Consider the following 26,721-nt stretch of genomic DNA (forward strand, 5'->3'; position numbering starts at 1 on the left):
TGTAAATTTGTTCGGACTCCAAACCTTCCTTTTTCATTAAATTAACCAATCGATGTCTAAGGCGATCAATGGATTCTGCAGCAGTTGACATGCCTCCAGTAGCTGTTCAGCAACAGGAGTTCCTCAGTTCTGTGTTACAGTTTAAATTGAATCAGTTGGTCTCACAATAAAATAATGGCACATTATTTAACTGTAAACCTAAAAATCATCATTTAAAAAGGTAATGTAGATAGATACATAGTTTTATATAGAGAATTATAAAAATATATATATCTGAAATAATTTTGTATGTCATTATTTTGGAATAATGGAAATATGCTTTTGTCATGGTATTTTTCAAAGCAATGGCAACTAATACAATGTAGTATGTTTCAGAAGTAAAGGATTTTCTTTGATTCTTAAATCCTGCATCCGGGATGTAACTTCCTATTCTGTTTCCATGATTCATGGTTTCATCCTCTGGGAGATTCTTCCCTTCCCAAGATTCTCCTTAGCCACATCTGAGAGCAGGTGTTTCAAAATATGCCTTTCTCAAGAGCTTAAGCAGCCCTCTTAAGCCTGCTTCCTAGCTATGGAATTTGGGGTCCAAAGGTTGTTTTTAAGTTTTTAATTCATCTATTCCAGACTAATAGCTTTCATAGCAGTACAGCTCACAACAAGAACTCAGTTGTCTTTTTATTCGTTAAACTCAAATCTGCTCCATGTACCAGTATCTAAACTTATTACTGGTGTTCAGATATGTCTCTCTCAACTTAACTGCCAGAATCTTGACTTTATAAGGCTTCTTTGGAGAACCATGCTTTTAGTCTTTTCCCTGAGTATTTTGCCCAATAAATAAGATTTACTGGGTGCCAAATTAATCAATCCAGAGATTTTAATAAAGTTTCAGGTAGCCCAGACTTTGACTTAGTCCGGGCAGACTTTGCTACTCAAAACATTTCTTAAATGAATGTAAATGGAATGGCTTTCTCCACCCTACAAGTTGTATATCTGGGGATTTCTATATTCACTTTTATTCCTTTTTGCAAAACAGCCATTTTTGTGTGTATAAATTTATGACTTCTTGAAACTTTGTCCAATACAACCAATAGCATTCAAAATATATTAGTATCATTCTGTTTTCCAATCTTTTCACCTAAAACTACAAGCTGCTTTGGTGTATTACCAATTTACTGAATGTTTCATCACTGGCCACAATATGAGTTGCCATCTTTCTAATTCTAAGAACTATTGTCTTGCCTGGCCTAGGAGACAATACCATATATTAATTTTTTTTCTTATGGCAGCACCATACTTTCATAAACAATTTCTTTAATGTCTTTTATTTTAACTAGGTTATGTTATCATAACAAATGACCCAAAATCTAAGTGATAGCTTATAACAACCAAATACTATTTCTTGTTTACATTATGGTAGCTGTGGGCTTAGCCCTATAGCTCTTCTTCATTTTGTAAATACAAAATGAAGGATTAGTTCTTTTCTGGGACATATTTTTCTGAGGCAAAGGAAAAAGAGAAATAGTGTTATGATGTGATGGCTCTTGAAGAATCTCCTTAGAAATGTGGTATATAATTTCTGTCCCCATTACATTGGTAAGATGCAGGATTAAGCCTAATGTCAGTGAGTAGGTAGGGGGGGGAGATACAATCAATCCTCTTATAGTTTGGGCAATAAATGATTATAAATAATTATACAATCCTTTACACTCTTCCTAATATAAATAGAATGCAAATTAAAGCAACATATTTCATTTGACACGTATCTGATGACAAATATCCAAAATATGCCAAATATGTTGGAAGATGTGAGAAAAGAAGAACTTTCATTCACTGTTTTTGAAACTATAAATTGGTATAATCACTTTAGAAAAACATTTGGTAACATCTATTAAAGTTGTGTATAGTTTATGATCCAGAAATTCCATATTTTTTGAAGAAAATTTCCCCACATGTATACCACCTCATGGCATGTGCAACGGGGTTCATCATAGCATTATTTTACAACCAAATAGTTTTCAGTAGCTAAAATGAACAGCAATACAGAAATGGATAAATTATGGTATTTTCATATAATGGAATGCTAAATATCAGTTGCCATGAATAAGGTATATCAACATGTATCGGCATGGATAACTCAAAATTATTGTGGAAAATGATTTCAGAAATATATGTAAAGTATACATTAAAATTTAAAATACACAGAAGCACACTATATTATTATATGCCTTTATATAGAAAAATGTATAATAACATTGACAAGAAAGAAATCTACCTAGAGAGAAGAGGTAACAGAATAAAGAAGAGGACATGGAGTAGAGAGGAAAGCTTCGATAATATCCTTAATATTTTATTTGCTTTAGAAAGAAAGAAATATGGAAAACTCTTATCATGGAGAAATATTTCTATTTCTCACATCTGGTGTGTCACACTTATCATATATTTGAAATATTTCTTAAATAAAAACTAAATAATGAGAACAATTTATATAAAATATGATAAATTTATACTGTGAGTTTAATCTATATTATGAAATTGAAAAACATCTCCAATATATGTTATGTAAAAAAAAGTTGGAGAAAACATATATAAGGAGTTATAATATTGATAGTTGAAAGAATTCCATCTAAAACTATATACTTCCATATGTTATAAACATATGTTGATAAATACATAGGAAAAAAGATCTGGGAGAACACAGATAATTAACAGTGGCTGCTGAAGATGAGCAGATTGGGATTAAGAAAGGAAGCAAGTAACATTTCCTTTAGTTAAATTGTCTAAAGTTTTAAAATATGATTTATTATATATTATTATATATTTCTATATATTATATTAATGACTTATAAAAATGACAGGGGTTGATTATTGGCAGCCCAGTAATGATAGCAGTTATCTGCCACTATGACAGTATTACATTTTATTTCACTGAGGGTGATGCTGGAAACCATTCTGCAAGGTGTCTGTAAAGTCTGGAAATGTGAACATAATGTCATCAAGAACAACTTCTCTCTGCAAAAAATGAATGATATTATCTATATTTGCATACTTTATTGAAACTTAATGATATGAGATGTGTCAAGATCATCAATATCAACAATGCTCTTTAAGTACACATTTAAATTTGTTTAAGCAATATAAATTGGAAGATATGCTCATTCTTGGAGAATGCAGAAGCATGCAGGTCCTAGAAAAGTTAGGTCATGTGAAGGTTGTCTGAAATAATATTATTTATATTATGTTATTGATGCAATTATAATATTAATAATAGTAATATTGTTGCTTATGGAGGACAGTGAACAGCAAGATTAAAAACATGCCTACTATCAATTTTTTAGTCATTTTCTTCAAACAAAATTATAATACTTTTAAATGTTTTGGGCATTTCCATGTCATGATTTAGGCTTGAAATGGATAAAGTGAAGTAGAATAGAATTCTATTAGAATAGAATAGAATGTAACCTCAAAAATTTTCTATATCACCCTACCACCCCACTTTTTACCACATAGTTCTTTAATTTAGACTTTATAGGCTCTCCACTTCGGAGATTGGAGATGATTAGCTTTTGATCCAAGGAAAGCTAGAACTATCCTAAGGGCACTTTTCTCCATTTCAAATTTGGAGTCATTGTGTGGCCTCTACTTAATTCAGAAACTGTAGCTTTTATCAAATAAACCATTTCTACTTTTACAATACAAAAAAATAACCTATTTATTTATATATTATTTTTAAATGCCGAGAGATTATCCAAAAATTTCATGTGCTCTCCTAAGAGTTTCATCCTCTAGCAGAGGTCCCTTCACTGTTGATGACAGTGAATATGAGGTAGATGAGAGTCTGAGTAACCCTAAATGGAAATACCAGAATCTCTGGTAAACTGACCAAGCATGATCTATAAGCCAGGGATGCTGGGAGAGGCAATGGGCAGGGTCAATAGAAACTGCCTATGAGAGTTTGGGAAATCTGAATATCTTAGGGGCTAAGTGAGGACATATTACACTTCTGAGAGGAACAGTTACAACAACAAACCTATACTTGTAGTAATGCTATCGTGTCCCATACTTTCACTGTTACCACTTCAGAACTCTCTGACTTCCAATTTCCAGCACATTTAACTGCCAGTATTTTTTTGTTTTGTATGAAGACTGTCTTTCAGCTGGATTCTAGTTGTAGATAATCAATGTCCCCGAAGAGCAGCCCTCAATGGATGATTGATGAAAAATTGGTGTAAAAATACCCCTCAAGTGGAATAATTCTGAGGTGCAAGGTACTTTTGCTCTCATAGTTTCCCCAGCTGGTTTATACTCCAGTCACCCATACTGCTCGCTGGTGTCACAACATCCCCTTTATGTGCTGGCTTCATTTCCTCATCTCATTTTCCCTCACACCCTATCAGGCCCCTTTATTCTCCAGATAAACATCTTATACTGTCTTATTGTTTGAGTCAATATCTAGAGGAACTCAAAATTACATAGCTGCCTTTTTTATAATTTTATTTATTAATTTTTAATTGACAAATGAAGATTATATATATTTGCAGTGTATCGCATGATGTTTTGATATATATACATTGTGGCATGACTGAATAAAGTTAGTTAACATCTAGTATCTCACATACTTATTTTTTTGTTCTGGTAACACCTAAAATCTACTTACTTAGCAATATTAAAATATATAATATATTGCTATTAACTTTTTGTGTCCTTTGACACTTCCAATACCCCTCCCCACCAATCTCTGTTAACCATTTTACTTGTTGCCTTCTTTATTCTAAGTCAGCTTCTTAAAACAGTTTGTAAAGGATTTAACTGCATTCCAAAGTGAGTCAAGGACACTCTTCAGTTAAAAGGCACCTTTAAGGTATCCTAGTGTCTGAAAACATTGCTGGAGCTATATAAGGACTCATACAAAGAAAGGTTTATGACTGAATCCGCATGGGGCTGTCATTTATATCACACATACCTTTGATTCTAGATTCAGGTAAGCTCTTAGTTCTCACATGCTTGCTATTCTAACTTCCTGCTTCTGAATTCTAGCCCAATATCTACAAAAGCCCCTCTCCCTGGCTCTGCTTGTGTTGAGTCTGCACATGATGTGGCATAAATAGCACTCTCCATTGCTTAGCAACATTGTAAAAGGACCTCTAGGGATAAAGTGTGACAAGTGAGCTCTTTGCTTTGGCCCCTTTAACCCTTGAGATTTTCATCTGGTCAAGGAAAGTTTACATAAGAATAAAAACCAAAGTTAGTGGAATGAAGATTCTCTTACTGTTTCTTTCCTTTGCCTAATTGTGTTCTTTAAAAAAACAAAGCTATTTATAATGAAAAGTCATTAAAGCAAAAACTCAACATTGAATGTGATACTCTTTATATAAGAGTGAAATCAAAATTGAGGAAACAAATTCAGTGTCACTGACTTGAAAGTTGATATTTATGTATATATAATTACCTTCTACTTGAATGGTGACTGATTCAGAAGAGCCTGTCATCTATTCAGCTTGCTGTCGCGGCTTGATGTCTGGTTAGTTGCCCAAGTAAGTATAGAGATCTTGTTTCTTGAATGAGTTTGGTTAATTGCAGTTGATCAGTTTGCACAGGCCAAGCAGTATACCCAGAGAGCCCTGAGGGCACTGGTGTTGCTGGCACAGGCATAAACGAGATAAGGAAAAAGTCAGAGATAGAGAGTTCTAGTTCCTCCCCAGGTTTAGCCAGTAGCAAGTGTCTTGTCTGAAGAGAACAATATACTAAGAATTTAGTTTTGCTTAATGTTATTAAATTGGTGATGAACCACAGCTAGAATTCATGGATTCCTTTTCATAGAATGGGGCATAGGGAAGGAATTAGTTTAGGCAATTTCTTGGATATTATTTTTCTTAATTTCATTCATAAATGTAGGATTGGCCTTACAAGAAATGTGCATATAATACAGTGATACTTCTTATCCTTGGCTGTACATTAGAATAAGCCAGGCAGTGTTGGAAAAGTACTCCCTGTCTCTTCCAGAGTTTCTGGTTTAATTGCATGGTATATAACCAGGGCATCAGTAGTTTCCAAAATTCCTCAATGATTCTAATCTGTCCCTGAGGATTAGAGCCATATATTTCCTGATGGATAGAGCATTAGAATTAGAACAGCAGAATATGAGTTCTAGTCCGGGCTTTGCCATATTGGGCAGTGTTAACCTCTGTGGAAATATACCATTTCTTCAATAAAACACAGTTATTGTTGTAACCAAGCTCTCAAATTCTTTCTTCAAGAACGTGGCATTCTAATTATCTCCTTCCAGAAAGAATGTCAAATTGCAGACATTAATATATGGTCTAAAATGTGAGAAATATAAATATGGATCTGATATTGTCTCTGACCTCTAGGAATTCATTAGCTAGTGTGAGAGGCTGAGGAAGACCACAAATTACTTTAATACAGAGTTTCTTTGATACAAATAAGTCATGGAAAACTTACTGCAGCAAGCACTTGCCTTTAGAAAGAAAAATTTCAGCCTCATGAAGAAACTATGACTTGATCTCAACCTCAGATAGAGATGTTCTAGGTTAAAGAGCAGCATTTGCAAAGGCTCTGGAAAGTGCAGAGTATATTTGGGAAACAAGTAGTTTAGGCTGACCACATTCATTGATACAAGAGGGGAGAAGTTATAAAGGCTTCCAGGACCAGATTGTGAAGGGTCTTAAACACCAAATGCTGTTTCAGGCATAAAAGGAATATTAAAAGTTTGACAGTGATTTCAAGTGCCTTGCATTTTATATTTTGAGAAATATTTACCAGTTTCCCTCCAGGCTTCTTCCTGGGACAGTTCTTCAGGGAGGCTATAATTGGAAAAAATAGGAGTCAAACTCAAGTCTGAACACAGAAGCCATGACGTCTTTCTTAACCATCACAACATACTGCCTCAGGTTTTTCATGTGTATTGTAATGAGAAAAATCCTTTCTACCTTATAAATTTTCTGTGATTGATTGTATGAGATGGTGCATGTATGATGTTTCACGGCACACTCAATCCATATTAAGTTCTCAGTAAATTATATATTTCTGTCCTGTTGTGCTCTCAATCTGGCAGCCCCTGTGCCTGTGTTCCTTCCAGCAATGCAAGCATGCGGACTCAGCAGTTCTACCTGCACTGCTTAGTTAAACCCTGATTGACAGTCTCCATTACCTAGATTCTTAGTATAATTTCTCATTCTTCTCATTCAATTTAATTCAGTAGTTACTGAAAGCTCACTAGTGCTCAGCAGACCATGTAGAAGGCCCTATGTTAGGTACGAGAGAATGCAAAGCTGGATATGGCATACTCCTTGCATTCTAGGAGCCTGCAATCCAATAGTGGAAATGGTTAAATTCATAAATATCTAATACAAGGACAGTGTGGACATAGCTTTGACTGCTTGCTGGAGGCAGAGAAACGGCAGAGGTGAAAATCTGATAGTTCTTTGCAGTTTATTTTTTTAATTAGGCCTAAGCATAGTGGTTGGTTTAAGTTATAAACATTTGCCAAAAAGCCTAAGGTACTTTGATTCAGAAATTACACATGAATTATAATCAAACTGTATCTTAGGAAATAGAGGAAAACATGTCTAATTGCTCAGTTTGTGAATTTTATCTGTCTTTCAAGAACCACACTAAACAAAAGCTAATTTATCAGTTGAACAATTATACTGCATTTTAACATGAGTATGTACAACATATTAAACTATATTTTATGGAATTCAGTAAATGAAAATTTTATTTCTTCCAATAAATCAGCAAGCAGTAACCCTTGCCAGTTTCTCTAAACTCTCTTAACTCAGATCATCACAGTATTTACTCACTAAACACATCTATAAAAACGAACACTTGTCTTGAGTATTCTTTCAATTAGTATTATTTCTGTTTGTTTCTTCAATTTTAAATAATTTGTTAAAGATTTTGGTTCTTTTTCATAGTATAGTCAAAATAGGAACTTGGAAAGTTACCAGAAGCATACAATTTTTTAAAAGTTTTTACTAAAATTCTTAAATTCTTAACTGGGGTTCTTTTATCCTCTGTACAATTTATGCAAGTCACCTGACTTACATTAGCTTATCTCCAAGAGAAAAATAAAACACACAACCATTTATTTATTAAAGAATAGTGAAAATGTCTAAAAAATATTATTATTAATTAGAAAACCCCCAAAAGCCAAATATTAAGTTCTTTTTAGTTATTTAGTAACTCTTATTTTCAAGTTAAAGCAACAGAATTATACTATTTTTATGTAGCACCAAGATATTATAATAGAACTGCTTGTATCTTTCATCACACTGCACTGCCTCAGTGTTCTCATCTGTAAGGTTATAATATATATTCAGTAAAGCTAAATCTGGCTTCCATCCTTAATTTAAAAAGTGCTGTTATGTGCAGCAAGATACATAACAAATGCCTTGAATTTCCCAATGCCCAGTGAAGACATAAATTCCTCACTGCCTGCATATTAATACTGGCACACAGGCACATAAGGACCAGAATCTTCATCACCAGTTCATAATTTTTGATTGCTCATCGTTGGGAAGGTATTTTAACTAGGCACTCTAATGGGTACATACATAAGCAAACATGCTGATGATGTTGCTTTTACATCTGAGGATTCCATATGAGCAAAAGAAGCCATAAGGAGATGACAGAGTAATGGAGAGGACGACATTATATGAACTAAGGAAAATTGCTGAACGTCTACAGACATAATTAAGTATTGCCCCTCAGATAGAACTCTATACATATACTCTCCATACCAGCAACTTTTTTATGATACACAGAAAATAGGCTTTCTTTCTGTAAACAACGATCATGTTTACAACAGAACTGCTGAAATTGTTTGACAGCATTGAAAGAAATTCAAGGTCCAAGTTCTGGTAAAAAGATCCTGAGGGTATTTTGAAGAAAGAATATTAAGATTACTGGGCATCTACCCAAAGGAACAAAAGACATTCTATAAAAAAGACGTCTGCACTAGAATGTTTGTAGCAGCACAATTCACAATTGCAAAGATGTGGAAACAACCCAAGTGCCCATCAATCCATGAGTGGATTAATAAAATGTGGTATATGTATACCATGGAGTACTATTCAGCCACAAAATACAATAGTGATCTGGCACTTCTTGTATTCTCCTGGGTGGAACTGGAACTCATTCTACTAAGTGAAATATCACAAGAATGGAAAAACAAGCACCACATATATTCACTATCAAGTTGGTATTAATTTATCAACACTTATGTACAGACATAGTAGTAACATTCATCAGGTGTTAGACAGGTGGGAAGGCGGAAAAGGGAATTGTGTATATTCACAACTAGTGTGTTCGGTGCACACCTTCTGGGGGGTGGGCATGCTTGAAGCTCTGACTCGGGTGGGGCAAAGGCAATGTATGTAACTTAACCTAAACATTTGTACCCCCACAATTAAATAATGTAAAAAAAAATAATTACAAACAACTGATAACACCACTAAAACACACACACACACACACACACACACACACACACACACCAAAAAAAAAAAAGATATGTGGCTTCTCCAATGAATAGAGATGAAATTTTACTAATAATTGAGCTAGAAGATAGTTGAACCTATGTTGACCATAAAAGTCATATTCACTCATTCAACAAATACTTATTGATCAAACTCCTATTGCCAAATACTGTTCTAGGTACTAGGGATAAGTCATAAACTTGAATGATATTTCCTGCTCTCAAAAATAGAAATAAAAAGTCAACTAAATGAGCAAAATCAAATTGTAGTAATATGCAGAAAATAAGAACATGTGATGTGATAGAAAGAGAGTGACTGGTTAGAGTATTGATGCTAAGGCACAAATGTTTGAGGTAATCCAGAAGGAATAAGACTGCCAGTGTGATAGGCACATGATGGGTGTGAAGGGGAAGAGTTGGAGAGGTAGGCAGGGGCCAGATTGTACAGAACTGCCTGTAGGCCATGTAAGGAATTGGATTTTTTTTCTAAATATAATGCTAGCAATTAGAGGATTTTTAAGTAGTAAAGGTACTTTACTCTGGAGTCGTTGACCCTAAATGCTCATTTACATGTTTAATAGTTTTTTCTGACTGCAGTATTAGAACTCTCTTTTAAGGTGGTAGAGACAATGGTAGAGTAATTGGAATAATTCAGGCAAGAAATGATGATAATTTGGAGTTGGGTATTAGCAGTGGAGTTACTAATAACGAGAAAGATTTAACATCTATTTTGGAGTTACAGCCACAGGAACTCGTATGAGGATTTGCCTGCTGGAGATGGGATATCACATAAGACTTTTGATGTTAATAGAGATTATTTGTGAGGGTGGAGGAGTTTCCAGAAAACAAAAATATTATACCCAGTTTTGAACAAAATCATAGCGTCTCTATGGAAAAAACAGTTCTGATTATAATATTTCAAGGAGAAGAAAGGATATCAGAGAAAGATCCAGAAAAAGATGATGAAATGCTTAAGGAATAGAGATCTATGAAATGATTGTGATGTGGAGGGGGAAAAAAAGCAAGGTCCAGGGAGTCAGGAGACTTGAGTTCCAAATCCAGCTCAGCTACCAATCCAAGGTGTAATTTTGAGGACTGAGCTTTATCTTTCCAAAAGTCTGTCTCTTCATTTGTAAAACAGGGGTAATATGAAAGAAGATTGTATCTATACTCACTAATAGATTAAAATTTTTGTAACTTTTATTTTTCGCTTTGGAAAACTTATGACTGAGAAATGCATGATAAAATATTATAGAATTATGTGTTCTAAATTATTTTTTACTGAACACGGAATATTTTAGACTTGGAAAAGCCTAGAATTTTGAAAAGAGTAAATTTTATCCATATCAAAGGCAGCATTCTTTTATTTAAGGAATGATAACATTATGAAATATGTGCCTTATGTGTTGATGCAGCTATCCATTTTCCAAATAGTAATTGATTTCCTATGTACCTTGCTCCAAAAATATAAAGATTTTTTACATGGTTAGATAAAATTATGTAAAAGTGAATCATTACATAGCCCTTGCCACATACCAGGTCCTAAGTGCTTTAGAAGTATTAGTAAATTGTCAGGATGCCCCTACAAGGTACATGCTATTTTATACCCATTTCACAAATGAGACACAGAGAAATTAAATAACTAGCTTGCCTAAGGTCACAGAGTTAATAAGTGGATGGGCTAATATGTGCATCCAGGATATCCGGTTCTACAATCTCTGCCCCTAAATGCTGTGTTATATCTGAGATTGATAAAGGACAAACTTTATCTATGAGAATTTAGTATAGACAAGCACTTCCTAGATTTCTATGATAAATTATTCTTCATGATCATGAGGAAAAGAACAGACACTCAAGTCCATAGAAAGGAATTATGGAGAAATAAAAAATATTATAGCTCAACAAATTTTTATGCATTCAGCAGAGTTGATTGAATAAATAGCATACAATACAGATATGTTTATTGGATCCACACTAGAATAGGTTTTAAGTGGATTCACTTAAACCAGAATTTTGCCTACTAATCTTTAAGATCAGTTGATTAAAGTGGTTTAGAAGATATGATCTTCCTAAAGGATAAAGGGAGAAGGGGCAAAATGTTTGTTGGACATATTTTAGAACTATCTACCAGGTTTATATTTTTCATTAAAAGTACATATAAAATTGGGCATTATGAGTTTGTGACTGTTGTAAATCTTGGACTTCAATTCACCAATTAGCTGACCACAAAATTAAATTTACTTGTTTCAAAAAGCACCTTTATTCTATTGAGTTGGAAAGGCTTCTTCTTCTGGATTCCCTTTATTGAACAAAGCAAACCTAACCCATTGTTTTTGTTTGTTTTCCTTTTGTTTGATTTACTATGAGGGAATATAAAAGATAAAATATCGAGTATGAATTTTTGAATGAAATCAGACATCACAAAACTTAAAATACAAATTTGTTGAATCCTAAATTTCCCTTTTTGGATTATGTAAGATAGACTGTGTTTATTGAATATAGTATTACACTATACATTTTAAATTCTATGTGTTGGAAAATAGCAGTTCATTTATGACATACAGTTGACCCTTGAACAACATAGGTTTGAACAGTATAGTTCCACTTATTTTTCTCAACCAAAATAAGAGGAAAATACAGTATTCATAGCAGGAAAACCCCATGTATATGCAGGGTTGATTTTTGTATTCATGGGTTCTGCAGGGTTGCCTCCAGGACTTGAGTATGCCTCAATTTTCATATTTGCAGGGGTCCTGGGACCAGTCCCCCACATATACTGGGGGATGACTGTACATGATTGGAATATTTGGTCAGTCATTACAGCTATTTTTCTAACTATTTTGAGTACAGGAGAGTTCTTTCTTGGCATTGTGAGATGTTTTGGGCTTATTGACCTTAAGGAGTTGCATATAATGAGCTGGGCACCATGCTAAATGCGTTACATAAATTATATTATCCATTGTCCCAACAGATAGATACTATTCTCATCTCCATTTTACAGAAGAGTAAATTCAGACTTGCAGGGGTTAATTAACTTACCTAAGGCAATATGTTTCAACCAATGGGACTTGAATTATGATTTCTGTATCAAAAGCCCCAATTCTATCCCCAAAAATAGGGTTAACATCATTAAGAATATATATTTTTATATAAATATCTTTAATAGTAAAGTCTAAACTTCACTTAAAGTTTGTCTTGTACTTTGCTGTCAGTCTGATGAAACACTATTTTAAAAATCATTTTTCTCTACAATGCCACTTTTTCCTGGTCTCACCTCCATCACTCTTGTTTAGTTGATGTGTTTCTTGTCCAGATCTATACCTTGGTCTCTTGCTTCGTCTCCTTGCTTCTTATCTCATATCTCTTTAACAAATTTCATACACTGTCAGCAGACTTCACATTAAATAAACCTTTTATACCTTGTTTAAAAATTTCTGTCTTCTTTAGAATAAATATAAAATTCTTTAGACTGTCTTATAGGACTCTTTATAACAAATGCCCCCAGTAACTACTTTATATTGTCCTTTTTTCCACTAGCTACTCTTCATTTTATACAAATTTATTTCCTCTCTGTATATAGAACTTATGATACTCATTTTAATTTCCATATCTTTTTTACTCATTCTCCTCATTCTTGCTTTCCATAGAAAAGGTCCAATTAAAGTACCACATCTCTAGGCATAAAAGCTGATTCAAGCTCCTCCATCCCATATTAATGTGTTTTTGTTGAAACTCCAAGCATTTATTATCTGTACCACTTAGGAATTATGTAATCTCATAGTATCTAATGTTATCTGATAGGTTAAGATTTTTACTCCTTATCTCTTCAGAGGCTAGATCTTAAACAAACTGTACCCCTTATTTCTCTATTATATGCTGAATGAATAATAACTACAATTCATTATACATTTACCAAAGTTATTCCACTTGAGAATAATCAAAGATGATTGTACTTGAAAATGTAGTATTAGCTAAACAGTTTTTGCAAAAGGACTGTTATTTTTATATTAATGCTTCAGTTTGTAAAGGTTCAAGAAATTATATATGCATTCAAATTAAAATATGTAATCAAAATGAGAGCTGAATATATTCATCAATATGGCAATTTGAGACAAAAGTTCTAAAATTGAAGGCTTCAACATAAAAGTGTGTATTACAATTTACAAATAACTTTCAAAATAGCATTTGAATATGATATTTCTTTGATAATGGATATAGTAAAATATTATGTTAATTCCACATATCTTTTTCAAGTGTTCTTGTATCCTTGAAGCTGTATCAGAATGTCATTTGGCAATATTGATTGAATATAAAAAAATTGGTTTTATAAGCCAAAGAATATAAAAGATCACTTAAATTAGTTAGTTATTCATTTGGTAAATATTTATTAAACTCCTAATATGTGCTAAGCATTGTCTTAGAGTATGAATAAACACCTAATATGTGCTAAGCACTATCTCAGAGTATGAATAAACACCTAATATGTGCTAAGCACTGTTTTAGAAGATGAAAATTTTAATACAAATATAGTTTCTTTTCTCAAGTGCTCATATTCTGGTGTTGAGATAGTCAAAAAATCAAACCACTGTAAAACAATCAAATACCTGTGTAATAGAAAGATTTGAAATATGCAATTGGAACAGAGGAGAAGACAAAGAATTTTGTGTATGTTGATAATGCAATTGCTTTGGTAAAATAATTTATTTTACCTTAGTGACTAGAGTATGTCTCAACTTAAGGAAATATGATATAAAAATATATAAATTAGATTAACTAGAGAGTTTGGAATGCACAAAAGGTTCTGCTAAGAATCCCTCTAATATGTTTAAAATATTTACATATGCATGGACAGATGTAAAAAGTTTTACACAAAATTTGTATGTGTACAGCTTCTGATTAATAGGATGGATTTATAGCTCTATAATAGAAAACTATCATCATGGTTCCAGGTTTTCCAATAGAAACAATTATAGTTTCATGAAATGCTATAACTGGTTTTACAGAAGAATTCATGCTTGCTATGATAATTGGATTATTCAAGCACCAGCTTACAGATGATCTGCCTGAGTATAAAATAGTCATTGAGAAATTCAGGCTTGGACCAACAGCATTACTATATGAAATCGCTCTATATGTGTGGAACTAGATATGAGCCAAGTCAAGAAACCAAATTCTGATCAGACATATCACATCTGTAAAACCTACACATCCTCATTTCTGCTGATTACACAGCCATATAGAGTTGTGAGCAATGCATTTAAAGTTCTGAATCTTGAGTGTCTGCTGTTGCTGCATACAGCATTTCACCCTTGGATGTGCCCTTGTGATCCATGAGACTCTGTCATATTCAAACCATGCTGAATCAATATAGATACTCTACTTGTTCTGGATGGAAGATGCTGTTCCAGGTTACTTCAATTCAATACTTATGCAACATTCCAATGAAATGTGGAGCAAGATCTTGGTAAATTATTTTAAAATGTTAATAGAAAGGTGGTAAATGAAATACTATTATTTAGGTACAGCCATTAGTAAGTATTCAACATAAAAACCCTAATTGCAATAGTGAACACACAATAAAACTGAAAATATCATTATGAAATTCAAGCACTACAGTTTTACTGTCAAATAGAGGGCTATTTATGGCAGAAATACATTGGAAACACCCATTAACATTTAAACAATGATATAAGTAATCATTTTGAGCTTGTATGATAAATATGAGCATATATTATCTGAATACATACTAATAGGAAAGATGGATTAGATAAAAGTTTTGAAATTTTAAGTCATATTGTATCATATTATCTTTTATAATTTTTAAGAAGAGCAATGAGTATTTTGAACATCTGCTTTGCTAGGTTTTATTCTATAATATTCTCACATAATTTTGACTAATAAATAGATTGATTAAATATGTATAAAAGCAATGATACACTTATATTTGGGCCTCTGCTCTGTCTGCAGTATTGTTCCAATTCAGTGACCTATACTATAATGTTAAGTATTTTACAATGAAGTTGAGAAGACATATGTCTTTATATGAAATAAGAAATAATAGGTATCAAAATGTAGGATGCATATGATAATTACAATGGTAGAATGGTAGGTTACAGAGAAAGACACAGATGTAGTATGTATTGTCAGGAATTACTTCATATGTTAAGCATACATAAACATACACACTCACACACATACATCCCTATATATGTATATACATATATATATACATGTTTGTGTACATACATATATATTTATACAAAGGCAACATGTAGTACCAAAGTTTGGGTTTAAGAACCAAAGAGACTGACTTGCTTATAAATCATCTCTGTAAACTTGAGCAACTATTAGAGCCTTTATTTCCTCATTTGTGAAATGAGAGTATCAATACCCACATCACTAAGTTTTTGTAAGACTTAAATATAATAAATATGTAAAACACCAATTTGTAATGAACAATAAATTATTATTATAATGATGACCAACATGCTTAATAACTTTCCATACAAACATTTGCTTTTCTTGCTCACTAAAAATTTTATAATTATAATTTAATAAGTTTTACATTCGTTTGTATATTATTCAGCTACAGAAATGCCACAAATACATGACAGTGGGGTATTCACAATTGTCAGGTTGAAGAACAGATTGTAAATTTGTTGCTAAACCATCAGAAGATATGGTTGTCAAAGTTTCCTAGGGTGTAGAGTATATAATACTTTAAGCAGTGATGAGTGAATTTGGTCAAAATGTTCAAATCATGTGTATAATCCATTTAATTATGATTCTATTCTTCTATTCTCAGTTGAAAGATAAAATAAGTCTTGCTTAATTTTTTCATAAAATGAGGCAGCTACATAAAACAATTTTATGAAATATAAGTTGTGAAATACATTTTTATATTTTTAATGGTCCGAATAAAACTATATTAGTTTTGCCTCTTACAAAAAAGAAACATAAGAGAATATAATACCATTTGATAAATCCATATCTGTCAATTAAATACCACCAAAGAGTGTTTTTATTGTGACAGTTATTTATAATCCAAATGCTATCATCATTTTTCTTTAAAACTGTTGTTCACTCCATCATTGCCCTAGATTGCAAAATGAGCACAGTGTTACAAATATAAAGGGTAACTAATGTATTTTGAGAAGTCAGATTATAGTTAGAACAGACCCAAGCCTTAACTTTTGCTCTTACCTATGACCTTGAGCAAGTGTCCAGTTACCCAATATTACATAAGAAATCACACTGAAATTTAGTGACTTAAAACAACACCAATCATTTTTTTTTTTGCTCATAAGTCTGTAATTTGAGCAAGGTTGGCAAGGATAGCTCAGCTCTTCCCCATGCAGCATCAGCTTAGGTGGCCCGACTGGGAGCTAGAGAATCCACATTCCAGATCGCTCACACCCCTGTCTGGCAAATTAGTGCTGGGGTTGTCAGCTGGGAGCTTGGCCAGAGCTGTGGGCCAAGAACCTAAGTTCTTCTCCACATGGCTGCTCCACATGGCTTCTCCTTCATGGCTGCTTGGCTTTGCTCCTGGCACAGTGGGTAGTTTCTAAAAGTAAGCATCTTAAAGAAGCAGACAGAAGCTCAGTCACCTTTTATGACCTAGCCTAGGAAGTCACATGAAGTCACCTCAACTATAGTCACAAGCATGCTGGATTTGAAAGGAGGGAACATAGACCTAATGTTCTGTAGAAAGGAAAGGGCATTTTTTGAAACCTTAAAATTTGTACCTCCATAATATGCTGGAAAAAAAAAAAAAGAAAAGAAAAAGAAAGAGTGTCTATGAGACATTGTCAGAATGACATAGTTTGGAAGATATTGTTGGGGCCATTTTTTGGAAAGCACAATCTGCCACAGCACATTACTTAATATTACTTAGCTTCAGTTCCCTCATCTAAATAATAAAATGCTAGATACTCTTCTGATTACTTGATACATGTTACATTTATTAAACCCTCACAACAGCCTCTGAATTAGGTGTTTTTATTTCCATTGTCTCCATCATTCCTGGTTTGCAGATGGCTGTCCTCTCCTTGTGTCCTCACATGTAAGAGAGAAGAGAGCTTGAGCTGGTCAATCCCTTATAAGGGCCCTAATCCCATTCCTAAAGGCTCCATCCTCATGGCCTAATCACCCCCTAAAGTCCCTACCTTCAAATACCATCACATTGTGGATTTAGGCTTCAACATTCAAATTTTGGGGGGACACACACAGTCTATAGCACAGATTTTACAGATAAAAAACTGATGTACAGAAAAGTAAGTTAGCTGACATGACAAATCTAGTAAAATACAGAAGTCAACACCATGTAATCTAGTTTCAAAGGCCACATTCTTTATTATTTTTTTTAGTTAATTTTTATAAGAATAAACGACAAGTTGCATGCAAAGTGCTTGGCAAAACACCTGGTTCATTCTGAATGCTCAATAATTATAAATGGTTTTGCCAGAACAAATACTGGGTGTTTTCTCTTTGAATATATTTTTCTTTATCATAAAAGTAAATTCATTTTGGTTTTTGGAGTGTGCAAGAAAGGAATAAGGAAAGAAAAGTAAGAAACTGTCATTATTGGATATTTAGAAAAAATAGTGAAATAAGAACAAGAATCTCTACTTAGGGGATAAAAAGCTAAAGAGTACCTCATTTATGATATTTGAGAATAAGGTGAAAAATATGTTTACCAAGCACATTTTTATTAATAAAAGTAGTGCTAAATGTGAAGAAAGTAGTATTAATGTGGGCTTAAGTATGGTTGACCAAAATTAACCTGAGAAGATAAAATTAAATACAAATCACATTAGGACCAGGCATGGTGGCTCACATCTGTAATCCTAGCACTTTGGGAGGCCAAGGCAGGAGGATCACGTGAGCTCAAGAGTTTGAGACCAGCTTGAGCAAGAGTGAGACCCCATCACTACCAAATAAATAAATGAATAACATTAGAAGAATGTTGGAATACTTAAAGAGTGATCTTTATTTATAGAAACAATATGGTGAGCATTTTATCTTGTGCCATATTATTACCATATTATATTCAAAATGGCAATTAAAAAATAAAAATTTGGCCTAATCTTAAAAACTACTGATATAAACCTTGGTCTCCATACCTTATCTTAACGTCCAGAATAGAAATGTATACTTTATTCTCATACTGTAAACAGCTTTCGAATTTTAACTTTGCTTGTTACCAGCCTCAGATTATGAAAGTATTTATGACTTTATTTTCCAAATAATGTCCTGTTCTTGACACTTGTTCATCTCTTGAATGGATGTACTTTCTTCAGATTATCTTTAACATACAAATTATGAATCTATAAACAAGAAAAGGTGGTAGAAGACAAAACTAATCTAATACATTCACTTTATGATTATTAATGGTAACTTACCTGGATTTGCCAGTGTGTATGTGTATAGTGTGTATGTGTATACATGAGAGATTTTCCAGAGGTTCGTGGAAAGTGCATATTATGAAAAAAACTATACATGTATTTCAAAATTGCTTTGTACCTAAATAAATTTGTACTAACTTGTTAACATATCTGGACAGGATCTAGTTTGAGGAACCAAGAAAGATAAGATATCAGTTGGAAAAGAGCCTCTATTGGGGCAATGTGAATTTCTAAAATTGAAGCAAGAACAAACATCAAATTTATGAGAAATCTTGGGTGGAAGAATGGTGGAATCATCAGAGCCTTATGAAAAGTTTATAAGGACAGTACTCCAAAGAAATTAGCAGTTTACATTAGCTTTCTTTCTGCAAGGCCTAAGAACAGTACCATCTGCTTATGATCGACAGTGTTTTGAGAAAGTTAGCCAACATTTTAGCAGGAAAATATCCAGGAAAGCTTCACCAAAAAGTCACTCTCTACCACAACAATTCTCCTGCTCATTCCTCTCATTAAAGTAGGGAAATTTTGTGGGAGTTTCAGTGGGAAAGCATTAGGTATCCACCTTACAGTTCTGATTTGGCTCCTTCTGACATCTTTTTGTTTCCTAATCTTTAAAAAAATCCATAAAAGATGCCCATTTTTCTTCAGTTAACAATGTAAAAAAGACTGCATTGACACGGTTAAATTACTAGAATCTTTTCCTCTGTTCTTTAGGAATGAATTTAGTAACTGGAATTATCACCTACAAAACTGTCTTGAATTTAAAGAAGCTTATATTGGGAAACAAAGTTTACATTTTTTATTTTTATCTTTTAATTCTGTTTTTCCACAAACCTTTTGAAGTATGTGTGTGTGTCCCTGTTTATTAGTAGTAGGTTATTCTGAAGAAACAAAATATCTCTCCTGTATACTTATTTACCCTTAAGGTTTAAGGTTATTTTCTTATATTTTTATTTTTAAATTTCTTAATCTTCTCTGTCTTCTCTAATTACATGACAACAAAATTTATTGCACAGCAGAATCTAGGAGAACACTGTCTTTGCCAATTTCTTATATTTCTTTTATGAATTCTATTATCTGGAGAAATAATGCAGATCACATAATTTACTGATAAATCATTCAGATTTATCTAAACTTACAGACTATTGAACACCAATGAGGGAGAAGTAGTCAATTATATTAATATTGGTTCCTATCACACAAGATGCAATTTAATATTTCATCAAATGGTGAGAACTGCACAGCATGATATGCTCACTAGGATTTCTCATGGTTCTTTGTCTTCTAGTTCTGTGATAATAAGAATAAGCCTAAAAAACATTGCTAGCAACATATAGCCTAACCATTCAATGTTTAAAATAAAGTGTCTGTAGGGTGTTCATTTCTTGATTTTTGTTTTAGCAGAGATAAACTTTGTGTGTGAGTGTGTGTGTGTGTGTGTGTGTGTGTGTGTGTGTGTGTGACTTAAAGTGCTCTTCTACTGTATTTCAATCAATACTTCAATATTCTGATTTCAGTTTTCTGGGGATGATGAAATTTTAAGCATCTATAAGGAAAATTGTATTGTAACATATATACTTCATTAGTATTAGCAATATTTACATCAAATACACTAATATTGAGTGTGCCTTTAATACTTTTCTCTTTAATGTTTTTCTGTAAATATTTACTTTGACTTTTATATGTATGATATCTGTGATTGTTATTTTAAACAATCACTTAAGTTTCCTCAAATTATAAACATATTTTTGAAAAAGAAAACTTTATGTTTTAATTTAGATCATTTACTATATAATTTTGTGAGAATATTTATGTATTACATTTTATATGTCTATCATTTCTAAATCACATTGTATGTAATATTCTAGCATTCTTGCTACTTTTATCAGTAGGTGCATGACAATACAAAAAATCTAGAAATAATTTCACTTATCTTTCATGAATATGAATTTGTTGTAATTCAATTATTCCCAACTGATTATATATGCTCCACTTTTGTGATCATAAATTTAGGAAGATGTGAGCTTTGTATTAAACATAGTTGATTAAACATATAAGTTCATCTTCAATTCCCTATGAACACTTCACTAATAAGAGTATATAAAAATATTTACTTTGATAGACATAAAGCAAAGGATAAAGGGACAAGAAAATCTGTCAGGTGAGAAAAATCAATATGTCAACAAAATTTCAGAAAATGAAAATCAAATGAAGAATGATAACTCACGTAGCAATGGAATGTAGTATGAAGAGAAGAAGAGCCAGGAAGAGAAGCTACTTTCACCTTGTGCTTTTCTGTTGAATATATACTGAGGAGTAGAACTGTTATTCCTGATGGTATTCCCATGTTCATCTATAGTAGATGCTGCCAAACAATATCTATTATAAGTGATAGCACGAATTTAATTCCTCCAGGATTATGAGAGTTAATAATGCTCTATATTCTCAGCAACCCTTGGTATTATGTGTTTCTTTTGCCTTAGGCATTCTAGAAGATGGCAGTAATATGGCATTGTACATTGAAATAAGTTTTTAAAATGGATCTTTGAGAAATTAGGTACAATAGATAGAAGAACATTATAGAAGGGAGTAAAATAATGAAAACAGAAAAGCAATAATTTAGGATGACTCAAACAGTTTGATTTTTACTTGTGGCCAAGAAGGAGTAGCATCTACTGTCTGAGATAAACCAAGAAAATCTATTAAAAATATTTTAAAAAGTCATTTTAAGATATGAGATCAAATAACTGAGAGATCTTAAATGAAAGAAGAGAGCTCAATGGTCTCAACTTATTAATATTATATTGAGAGAATGTTTAGGCCATAGCACAGAGAGAAAGCACCCTGATAAAACCTGTAGAATCCCTCCATGGACATTGGTTGAAAAGACATATCTGAGAGTCCAGTGAGACAAGCAGCTAGATTTTATAAGACAAAGTATGAGTGAGAAGAATGCTGCTCTGAAAAAGATCTCCAAAGGGCTGCAGAATGTTCACCTGAATTTTGCTAATAAGCAAATAACACAACAAAAGACATAAAAGAGATCATAAAAAGTATGAAATGTTTCTAAAATAACACATAAAAAGAGGAAAATAAAATAACAGAAGGAAAAAATGCAAAACAAATAGCAAGGTAGACTTAAACCATATCAGTAATCACATTAAATATAAATAATCTAAGCACCCCAGTTTAAAGCAGATTGTCAAATAGTATTAAAAAAAAAAAGACCAAGATATATGCTGCCTACAATAAACCTAATTTAAATATAGGATGTCATAATGGCCCTCTAAAACAAATGAGACCTGAAAAATGAGTGGGTCATGGGAGTTAGTAAGGTAAGTGGATTATGGGGTGAGGATAGAGAGGAGATCTTTTCAACAAAGGAAAAGGCTTAAAGTGGGAGAAAGAGCATAGCAATTCATGGAAATTAATAAAGCATATATTCTAATAGGGAATGGTTTAAAAAATTAAATATACCCTGTGTCAGATTTTGTGAAATCCCTTAGAGAGGGAAGCATAATATGGAATATTGTGGTGGGGTGCAACAGGAATAGCAATTCCAAAAAGGAAATCAGGGAAGGCTTCACTGATACAGTGACATGTGAACAAAGACCTGATGTAAGGGAGTGAGCAGACCATGAGGATACATGGGTAAGCACAAGTGTTAAAAAGGTCCTACGGCAGGAGCTAGCTTTGGGTGTCCAAGATTCTGAAGGTCAGGGTGACTGGAGTGGAGTACCTGAAGGAAAAAGAGGTGAGTACCTCTAGCCATGTTATGTATGTTTTAAAGAGATCATCAACTGCTAGGTTGAGAATAGACTGTAGAAAGGCAAAGCCTTAACCAAGGGGGTATGGGAGAAGAGTATTTTAATCTGATATGGTTGGGAAGGTAAGGAGGGCCAAGGTCTTGAATGACCTTGTAATCCATTGGAAATATTTTAAACTTTAACATGAAAATGGTGGGAAGTCATCAAGGTTTTTAAAACAGAACAATGTAATGAACAGATGTCTGTGTTTAAAACTGAGTTATCCAAGAAGGTAGCCACTAGCCATGTGAGGTTATTGGGCACTTGAAATGTGGCTAGTTTGAATTGAGATGTGCTGTGAGTCTAAAATAGGATTTCAAATACTTAGAACAAAAAATAATAATAACAAAAAAATGAATCGAAAGAATGTAAAATATTCCAATGCTTGATTATATGTTGAAATCATATTTTGGATATATTGGGTTAAAGAAAATATGTTGTTAAAATATAATTTCAGCTGTTTCTTTTTTAATGTAGCTACAAAATTTAAAATTATGTTTATGTGACATTTTATACTAGAATAGATTTAGAAGATTGCTCTGTCAGCAGACTGGATTAAAGGGGGCAAGAGTAAATCCAGAAAGGTCAGTTAGCAGGCCATTCTCAGGAAGAACTTGAATATCACTGACCTATTCCATGTATCCAAGGATCTTAGGAGATATTCTAAGCATTCTGAGAAAATTCTAAAAGGAAGTGGCAAATTAGCTGAAAACACTTCAGATGAAATGTTATTTAAATTACTGTTTTAGTTACTCAAGTAGATAAATAAAAGGTAACAATGTTTTGCTGCATAAAATTAAGTTATAAGTAGGCTACTTTAATATATAAACTGTGTTGTTCAATAGAAAACAATTATTTTATTGACTATATGTATATATAAGTTGGATTTATTAAATATGTTATGATACATTGATAGCTATTTATCAAGATTAAATATAGTAATTCAATACTTTTTAAATAATATTTTAATTATGAAAATGTCAGTTGTGGTAATTATATATTATTCATTACTCTGAATTTCTACAGTTTTAAAAACTATTTTGATGATAAAATCTTTCTATTGATTACCCATATAGCATTAATTTATTACCAAATTAGAGAAGAGACTATATTTATGTACCATCAACTTCCTGTTGATCTTGATATTGAATCCTAACTTCTTAATATTAATTTTACAGAACTGATACATTTTCTTTTCATGAATTACTAGGTCATTTATAAAAAATCTTATACAGTCGAACATAAACTATAGAAAATCCAGTTATAATATGCACAAAGGAAAAGTTAGCCACTAAGAAAGGTGTTTAAAACACCAGCACCAAACTGGGATTTTCTCCTTGAGTACTCAGAAGGACTGAGAGAGAAGTGGAATATAAATGCAATTTGAACAGTATGATTCAATTATTTAATGTCATCCCCCAGAACTATGCAAAATCATCTCCCTTATTGCCAATTGTGGACATCCCCACACTTAAGAAAGCACTGATATTGTGTGTGTGTGTGTGTGTGTGCATATGTATATTTGAGGTATGTTTTTAAAAATTAATGATCGCAGTTAAAATACGATATCATAGTTGTGTTACTAATTTTGAATTACTAATATCATTTATTAATGTTAATATATATTGACTTTTCTGTGTATGGGATACTGAACTCTGAGATCCAAAGTGTGTATAAATTAAAATATGTTGTACATATAAAAATAAAAATTATAACAATAATGGCCTAAAAAATTGTTTTTCCTATTTTTACAGCTTGCAGACCAGGATTCTATAAAGCATTTGCTGGGAACACAAAGTGTTCCAAATGCCCTCCACACAGTTTAACCTATATGGAAGCAACTTCTGTCTGTCAGTGTGAAAAGGGTTACTTCCGAGCTGAAAAAGACCCACCTTCCATGGCATGTACCAGTAAGTCTATATATTTTAGATTTAGAAATTCAATATCCAACCCTTTGGTCTCTTTATTCTAAATTTTAAAAATAAGTAAATGTACAAAATCCTGTACCATCAATACCATTTGCCTTTGATAACAGTCTAGGGAAAACCTTCTCTCTCTTGTCAGCATAGTTTCTTTTCAACTGCTTATAAAGAATGTGTTTACTCTACAATACTCATATTGATTCATGAAATACAAATAGCAGCTCTGGTTTGAGGCCTTGCATATTGTCCATAACTATAATCTGTCCTTAGGAAGTTAAAGCAGTTTAAGGATACATGAGAAATTAAGAACAAAACTTCTGTTTTTTTGCTGCAACCCTTGACCACTTTAAGGTACATCAATTTAGGACCATAAAGTTAATGTGTAAGGGAGATTCCAGAGGAAACTTTAAAAGTCATTGTGTTATTTTATGCAGAAAAGTTCGAGTTTTCTTGACATTTATCTTTAAAGGAAGGTATTTTTGAGTTTGTCCACATTTCTCCTCTTACTATCTCTCTGATTTTTTGTTTGGAAGCAGTAGAATATTAAATCTAAATGTGAAGGTCATTTTAATGCATCACTGAGAATTTTAAATTATTTTTATTCTTCTATTAAAATATTATAAAATATCTGTACATTTAAAAAACAAAATAGAATATATTAATACATTGCTAAGCTATGGAAAAGTAAAATGTCACCTTGTTAGATATAAAAGTAAGATAATCATAGTGAAAATTTGCATTCTTGGCAATGATCTGGTACCAAAACATTGCTTCTTTCATGTAATTCCATAGAAGCAAAAATAAATTGAGAATTATATAATGTCACATATTCCTTAGAGACAATGATGGAAATGTCCCCCCTTTTATTAACTTACCTGATGTAGTTCATAGATTTTTCTACATTTCTACAGACTTTATTATAAAATATTTTTATAGAACACATTTAATAAAAATACAACACATTCATTAGTAGATGTAATTTTTGCTTTTTGATTATAAATGCTACGTGACTACTTTCTTTAGAAAATTACTGTGTGGGAAATTACTACTTGAGTTTTTTTTTTTTTCTTTTTTAACTGAGAACATATAAATAGGAAAGGAACATTCTAAATATAAGTTCTCATTTGACTGTGGAAATAGTTTTAACAGGAAAACTTTGCTATTACTATATGTAGTATATATGTATATACTGTACATATATAATACTTCTGGTATGATTACTGTTTATTATTTTATATTGTGGACAAAATACAAATTTAGGTAGATGGTAGTATTTCAAATGGTTATAATCTTACCAGGCAAGTGTCTCTCAAAACCTGCATAGAAACTGAATGGAGCTTAGTATATGAATGATAGAGGAGAATCTCCTCTTTTTATTTTCTTAAGAGGCCATAAATAGTCAATTGATAAATTAAAGTAATAAATTGATTTCCAACAATATACCCCTTTAGTGAAGTAGTACAGTGAGTAGTTGGGAAGGCTTAGAGTTCTTTGGAGTTAGAAACAAGTTAAAGAAATAAATATAGGCTGCAACAAGATCTATAAGTATGGTAAGCTAATCAGTCATTGTTGAATCAGATATGTAGATTTTTTTTTTTTAATTCACCATTTTTTTTTCTTTTTTCTTTTTTTTATTTTGGCATATTATGGGGGTACAGATTTTAAGGTTTCAATAAATGCCCATTTCCCCCCTCCCCCCAAAAGTCTGAGTCTCCATCATGACCATCCCCCAGATGGTGCACATCTCACTCATTATGTATGTATATACCCACCCCCCTCCCCCCTCCCCCCTACCCCCTCCCACCTGCCCAATACCCTATTACTGTAGTACCTATGTGTCCACTTAGGTGCTGCTCAGTTAATACCAGTTTGCTGGAGAATATATCTGGTGCTTGTTTTTCCATTCTTGGGATACTTCACTTAGTAGTATGGGTTCCAGCTCTAACCAGGAAAATATAAGATGTGCTATATCACCATTGTTTCTTAGAGCTGAATAGTACTCCATGGTATACATATACCACATTTTATTAATCCATTCTTTGATTGATGGGCACTTGGGCTGTTTCAACAGCCTTGCAATTATGAATTGTGCT

The 26,721-nt window shown here is 32.6% G+C and overlaps 1 protein-coding gene across 7 annotated transcripts in view; it reads left to right on the forward strand.

Annotated features, from left to right (window-relative positions):
* EPHA6 (EPH receptor A6) overlaps positions 1 to 26,721 on the forward strand; it is an 881,667-nt gene that overhangs the window by 326,925 nt on the left and 528,021 nt on the right. For all 7 annotated transcript variants that reach the window (XR_012918632.1, XM_076001069.1, XM_076001078.1 and 4 more), the window contains one exon: positions 24,461 to 24,616. Coding sequence is in view for 6 of the 7 variants with exons in the window: in XM_076001069.1 (XP_075857184.1) it covers positions 24,461 to 24,616 (156 nt within the window). In the remaining variant the exon portion in view is untranslated. The remainder of the gene's footprint in view (positions 1 to 24,460; positions 24,617 to 26,721) is intronic.

Source organism: Microcebus murinus, chromosome 1, assembly GCF_040939455.1.
Source record: "Microcebus murinus isolate Inina chromosome 1, M.murinus_Inina_mat1.0, whole genome shotgun sequence".
Lineage (NCBI taxonomy): Eukaryota > Metazoa > Chordata > Mammalia > Primates > Cheirogaleidae > Microcebus > Microcebus murinus.